The sequence below is a fragment of the Bradysia coprophila genome, unplaced genomic scaffold (assembly GCF_014529535.1).
Source record: "Bradysia coprophila strain Holo2 unplaced genomic scaffold, BU_Bcop_v1 contig_350, whole genome shotgun sequence".
NCBI classification, from domain to species: Eukaryota; Metazoa; Arthropoda; class Insecta; order Diptera; family Sciaridae; genus Bradysia; species Bradysia coprophila.
In genome coordinates this window covers 9,143,183-9,150,331 of record NW_023503608.1, presented here as the reverse complement: position 1 = coordinate 9,150,331, position 7,149 = coordinate 9,143,183, and the positions used below count along the sequence as shown (strand labels likewise).

The window sequence follows — 7,149 nt, the reverse complement described above, 5'->3', positions numbered from 1 at the left end:
GTCTTCGTATCTAATTCATGTGAACTTCTGTCTCCCATAAACTGTGTTTTTCATTATTCCTGCAAACTGTAAAGCAATCGTTACTGCAGAAGTACTCATTACGCTTTACAGACAGACAGGGTCACTTTAGTAAATTTTATAAATTCTGTTAAATCTTTTGCTTCCTGGGAGATCACCATCTAGATACAAACCTGATAATCGAGGCTGCTGTGTCATCTCGCTCGCTAGGGAGCTTTTATGTATTTTGAATTCGATTGAGGTGTTAAAGTTCAAATCCAATTTTTTTCGTTAAATCTGAATATTTTTTGATGATCTCAACGGATTCTGAAAGATTGGTTCAATGACTAAAACTCTTAAACTAGCTCTTTTGGCAAGGTTGGGGAACAGTCCGAGCTATGGAGGATTATCGAAAAACTGTTTTAAAAAAACTTTAAATTTGAGACTGATTTCCCTAGCAATTTCTTAATTAATTTTGACGATTACATGCGGCGTTTTGGAAAGCTGATCTCAAACCCTATCAACGATAGCTGGCCGAGGCCTGATATGTCAAATGATCGGGAGCCTCAGCTCTGGAAAGCATCTATAATTTCCAAAAAAAAATCTTTGGAAAAAGGTTAGAATTGACTAACACTTCGAAGGATTTCAACTATTTTCAATTTAAAAATCACAAGATTATGATGCCTTTGAATAATCTGCAACTAAATGACTATTCCTGAGTATTCCCACACGCATCCAGAAGCTAGAACTTAAAGATAACAAGAAAATAAATCATTTTTTATAGTTTCAACTGAATTTAGGGAGAGATTAAGGTGTCAGAGGTCAGTTCGTAGAATTCCATTACATCAGAAGGTCCAACTTCTTCCCAGCTCTAGAAATCAAGGATAGCAAGCATTTCCATCAGTTTTTTTTTACTCTCTTCTGGACTTGGAGAAAGATTAAGGTGTCTAAAGGTCACTTCCCGGAATTCCAGCACTCCAGATCAGCTTTTTTGAAATCCCTTATGGATTTATGAAATTTTAGGTCTCTAAAATTTCAATGAAAGGTCAATGTAATTGTGAAATTGTCTGCGATATTATTGTTTGAACAGCCTTAACAGGACATATTTTTAGAAATTAATTTCTTACAAATTCCATAAAACTTCTGAATTCACTGGAAATAGGCACTGCTCTTGATTCACTTATATGGAAGGAAATAGAGAGCCGAGAATTACATGTTACGTTCATTCTGTTCGTATTTTAGTCTCATCTTGTCTTACGAATAACATTTCTCTTACGTTTGTCTGAGCTGAGCTACGAAGTCGCAATATTCAGTCAGTCGACAATTAGTTCTGATATTAAATGGTTTTTTTTTCTCGAAAAGACGAGCTCAAAATTGAATTATTCGATCATTTAGCGACTAGTCTTTGAGTTTTCATGTTTTCAGGGTTTTAGGATGGTCCTTACCTTTTTGTGCTACCTACACTTCCGTTCCGAAATTAAGTACCATACCATTTATGTAATATATGTCACGCTTGAGGTTACGTTGAATCTGAATTCAAACATATAAATCGGTCGCATTGTACTAATGACAACGTTCACGATGTTTTAGACCAGTTCCGGCCTTTTGGAACGAAAAGTTATTGACCAATCAAGCTACGAGATGATCCGACTCCCTCACAATCCTTATGAGAACTGTTCAATAACTCGACATTTCAAACAGAAATTGTTGCTTGCATGCTGTTCACTTAAATTGCATCCGTCATGGAAAATTCGGTGTTCAGCTTTCAATTAATTTTTTATTTAGTTTGAGGGAGTGTGGGTACACACACGAATTTAATGTTTGTTTATTCCCTGGGCACGAGACACTATTATCATTCAATTAACCGCCGATAACCAAACCGACTCCAAGCTTAAACTGGTTCTTCGTATGATTCAGCATACCCGACAAAGCAAATGTAAATGGCAATGGCTGTAATTTTTTCTCCATGACGGCTGCCACCGTCCAATTTGTGTCTACCATACCGCGGAAAACGATGTCCGCTTTGGGCAAGTCCACTTGGTATCCAATGGTACCGACCGCTTCCTGAACACGAAAATTGGTTTCGACTTCAACGCCGAACTGCAATTGGTCGCTTGCTTTGCGATAATAGCACAAATGGAGGCCCGATAAGCCAGCAGTGGCGGACCACGTAGCTAATCCGTTAACGTACCTGCGAATGATATTAATCAGAAAAATTGACCAGTGTGCACACATCAAATGCCAAATTAATTTACCTTGCAGCTGCTGACATAACAGCCATTTGTCCACCAGGTACAGCAGGTCCATATTGATAAGCTAATTCACCGCCTAAAGCCAATTGTTTTGTAACCGATTGCAGGTAATGTCCAACGAATACGCCAGATTCGTTGATAATATTTGGATTTCCTATCGTTAGCGACGCAGTGTAGTCAGCTCCCTTATAGTCTGTAGTTAGTTGGGCAGCTGCCACCTTGCTGTCTTGGATCTGTTGAAACGGAAACGGATAAAATCCGTGAACTAAACCGTGTTACACATTAATGTGTCATTTCACAGAACACCCACCTGCGACGCGAATTTACACCTTAAATTCGGTGTCACTTGGTGGATAATATTTGCATTCACATTTCCTGCCGGATCAATGTCGCCGAGAATAACTGGGAACAGTTCCGAAGGCGAAATTTGTTTCGATCCCACATAAATAGCGCCAAATCGATATCCACTCATATTCGATGTACAGAGATTTAGAGTGTGTGACACTTGAAAGTGATAACTGATACCTTTCTGTATCATCAACTTTGCACCTTCGAAGTTCGTCGGCATAACATCTGATCCGAAAATATAAATAAAAACAAAAATTATTTTCATGACAAATCGATCGATGACATTGAGGTTATGTGTATTGGGGTTTGCGGGGTGGCTTGACAAAACTTTGACGTTTACCTTTGCACTTCTTATGTAACTCTTCCATAGTACCGGGATTACCACGATCTTCGTCATGATGTGACTTGTTTGTATCGGATGTTGTATCCAAATCTTTCGGTAATTCGGGTAGGCCTGAAGGTGCTGCAGGAACATTGCTTGGTAAAGGTTTTGCTGATGCCGACACATTACCCATTTTAGAGAAAAAAAAACTTTCGTGTTGTCCTTCGCTCAAATTCAAATGTGAAAAAAAAACTACAAAAAAAACGCAAAACTTTCCCGGTTTAGTCTTTACTGGAGATTTATTTGACTAGTTAGATGCACTGATTGGGAATGGTTCGTCATTTACACTTTGGTTATTGTATAAGAATTGTCACAATTTGGTTGGAACAGCGTCTTACTACAATTTTTTTCATAAATTCAGTAAGAGAGTTGCACGATTTTTTTCATATTAAACACATGGAAACAACCAAAAAATGACAGACATCGACAATCTTGAAGTTTGGAGCAAAAATCAAATTTTCTGACACCTACGACACCTAGTAGAACAAAAGATGTCGATGTACCTGTGCGGTACTAGAAGGACTAAATGTCAAAAATTGATTTTAAAAATTTTGAAAAATTCATTTACAACTTGCGACAAATCATAGAAGCTAAGTTTTCGAGTTTTCATCTAAAAAATGATTCCATCTTTGCTCAAGTGGGCTTAAATTCTAAGAATGTCTTAGACTATCCAGAAGAGCAAAGTTTTTGAAAATCATCTGAGAAACGTTTCTGTCGTGAGTTTGTTTGGCCTAAAATTGGGTCAAAATGTCTCAACTGAGAAAATCGAATTTTTTAAAAAGTGCAAAAAATCTTCAATTTTAAATTGTTTGATCGAAAAGTGACCACAGATACTAAATTCAATTAAATAATCAAAAATAATATTTTTCGTGCATATTTCAAAAATTCGATTTTCTCAGTTGAGGCATTTTGCCCCAATTTTAGGCCAAACACTCACGACACAAACGTTTCTCACATGATTTTCAAAAACTTTCCTGTTCTGGATAGCCTACAACATTCTTAAGAATTGAAGCCCACTGGAGCAAAAATGGAATAATTTTTCAGATGAATTTACGAATTTTCAAGTTCAAGATCCACTCAATTTTTCATAGTCGGTGAACACTTTTCCGACATACTTCTTCCGGATTTTATTTTTTTCGGTTGCATTGGACTCCAATTAGTAGAAAAGGACTGGTACAGTTAGCAAAAATATCAAAGAAGGTTTTTGGTACATGTCGAAATAGGTGGGAGGCCGAAAACTCGAAAATTTAACTTCTATAATTTGTCGCAAGTTGTAATAGTTATTTGTGTATCTGTTTTGGACGATTGTTTTTAGGCAATTTCGCGAGTTGTAGCACGAACGAAGTGAGGGCTACATGCGAAAGTGCCTAAAATCAATCGTCCAAAATAGATACTCAAAAAAATTTTCATGTTAGGGGTCGAAAACCCGAGAAAAATCTCAAAACTCCCTCATTTTCGGCCCCGACACATGAAAATGAATTTTACATGCTACATGCGTCGAAAACCGTACTTTTCATGTTTTAAGCACTACTTTAGACGCCCTCAGCATGTAAAATCCATTACATATCTCGGGATAAAAGTGAAAAGTCGGCTTCGCCTCGAATCAACAAAATTCACACGAAAACTCTACTTTTCATCTTTTTATCCCTAGTTATGTAAAATACTATTTCAAAGTTTTTAAAATTCATTTTTGACATCTAGGGAGGATAACAATTTTTTGTGGACTACGCAAGCGTCGATCCTTCAAGCTTCAATTTGTAAATAAATGATCAATATTTTCAACTCAGCAAAAGAATGTAGTGGACATACCTAATTTCTTTGCCCAAACGTATATTAGCCCAAGCTCTACATACTTTTCAGATCACTTTTTTGAGCGGCCCACTTGTCTCTACTCAACATAGCTCAGCCCAAATATCTTTTCACCATTCGCGATATTAATTAGTGTGTTACGTAGAATAATTCTCCCTATGATGTGTCTACACAAAAGTTTCATCGTTTCAGGGCCGCAGGTGGGCAAAAGAACAACATAAATATTTTTATAATCTATGTATTGATTCTTAGCACACACATTTATCATTATATCGCAAACGATGAATATTTTGTACAATAGACAAAGTTATATGAGAAAAGTTATTCAACGTATTGCAAAGGAATAAAAGAACGGCACGTAACGTTCAGCAGTAGATAGAGTAGATATCAATAGTTTAAGTGAACGGAAATAGTTATTTGTTAACCTAGTGGAAAAAAGTTGAAAAAGCATTTAGAATCGAAATTTTCGGTGGTATTGTTTCCTCCTTTTTTCTCCAGGTGTGCTGTGTTAGATACAAATCTCTTCGTTGGAAGCAAAAAAAATGGAATAGAAAATCTGTTGTGAGATAGTGAGATACCTCCACACTATACCTTGGTTAATACAGAATTTTTCACAAAGGAATCCTAAGTTTCAAGTGTTATGAAAATCTACTATTTTCTTATATGAATTATGGAAAATTGTTTATTTTTCCCCACCTTCGGGTAGTACGTCTGACATTATCAATCACTTGGACATATTGGAATTTTTCCCATATCCGCTTGCAAAATTAATTTAACGGTTTCTTCTAATAAAGAAAGGTTCACGGTATATAAAACATCCATGTCATAAATAGGTATCTTAGTTATTTTCAGTGTGCAGGAAAGCAGATCCACCGTATTTATTAGAAAGATAAAATTATTTAAAAAATCTAATTCGAAATTTTCAAAACTTCTGATGAATGAAGTGTAGAAAATGAAATCTAGTGTATGTACTGCAAAGCGTAAAAATTCATATTGCTATTCATTTAATGATACTGATTCCGTACACACAATATGGTTTACAGCGCGTCTCTGCACACACTGTGTGTTATGAACCTTGGATTCGCCTCGGTTTGACAAATTCATATGTGTTGATCGAAAAACTTCCCATTGAATAAATGAAATATGATTACTAAAGTAAATGGCGTTGTTCCCGAATTCTTGAGAAAAAAAAATCTTTTTGACAATATACCACATATAGATGACGTCAGGTCAATTACAACGCCAGACACACACATAATATATACGAATACCTGTTCAATATATATTTTAAATAAACAATCAAAATTTAATTACAAAAAAAATTTCATGTACCATAAACTATAACATAGTTGGAGTTATTAACACATGTATGCCTCTTACCAATAACTGAATTCCAAAAACAAAAAAAATTGTAAAACAAACAAAGCTTGTTATTAAGTGACTGTTAACGATTAAATTATGTAAATCGTTGTACGTTCACAGAGATAAAATTAATTTAAATAATTTGTGGTAAATTGAAAGAGATGGATTAAGAGGATGTTTTATTTTCTCCTGTTCAATGCAACGGTCAATGCATGCTTTCGTCATCGACATTCTATGATCTTGCCACTGAATTGGGACGTCATATCGGTTTATATGGGTCACCTCTTATTTTAAATGATATTGCAGTCATCTGTTCTAAATTAAACGTTTTGTTAACCAAAATAAAGCATTCCAGTAAAAAATGTCTAAATCATTTTGAATGACTTCTCTTACTCGCAACGCGTAATCTCACCATAAATATTATTTGATTGTAGATTAACCGACTCTTCCCACTTACAGTGTTAATATCCATGCGTGCATATAACGTATAAGATTAACTTCTGTTAACATACCAAAAGATAATCATCATTTTTATAAATCAGCGATAGCGTGTGATATATTTGAATAGCTGATCTAAATCCGCTTGAGGATAAGATAAAAAAAGAGTGAAAATTTCAAGAACTATTTGCTTTATACTTTCGATCTATGCCGTGCTGGTATCTCTCTGAATAGAAACTTCTTATAAAGACCTCGTGCACATCTACACGAGTCTAAGCGTTAATTTCCTCAATTATATCGAAATTTCGAACCGAGGCAAAAACTCATATATCACAGGAACCAGCAGCTCCTGTACAGTTTAAACTTTATTTTGTTGATGGTTCAGCAGTAGAAGTAAAGATTTCTCAACAAAATATAAACTTGATTTGCTAACAGCATGTTGAGGTTGATTTAAATTGTCCAATTCGACGATATGCAAATTACTGACGGAAGAGCCGATTTACAGGTTGAACGTTCTATTTCTAAAAAATCCAGTTTTTCACGTTAAGTAGATAAAACTTT

The 7,149-nt window shown here is 35.4% G+C and overlaps 1 protein-coding gene across 1 annotated transcript; it reads right to left on the bottom strand.

Annotated features, from left to right (window-relative positions):
• Nucleotides 1-1,754: 1,754 nt before the first annotated feature.
• On the bottom strand, nt 1,755-3,409 carry LOC119080753 (mitochondrial import receptor subunit TOM40 homolog 1-like). The gene is made up of 4 exons (XM_037189311.1): nt 2,938-3,409; nt 2,560-2,822; nt 2,253-2,482; nt 1,755-2,188 (listed from the first exon to the last, which is right to left on the bottom strand). The coding sequence occupies exons 1-4, from the start codon at nt 3,110-3,112 to the stop codon at nt 1,858-1,860; spliced, it is 999 nt and encodes a 332-aa protein (XP_037045206.1). The 5' UTR covers nt 3,113-3,409; the 3' UTR covers nt 1,755-1,857.
• Nucleotides 3,410-7,149: the final 3,740 nt, after the last annotated feature.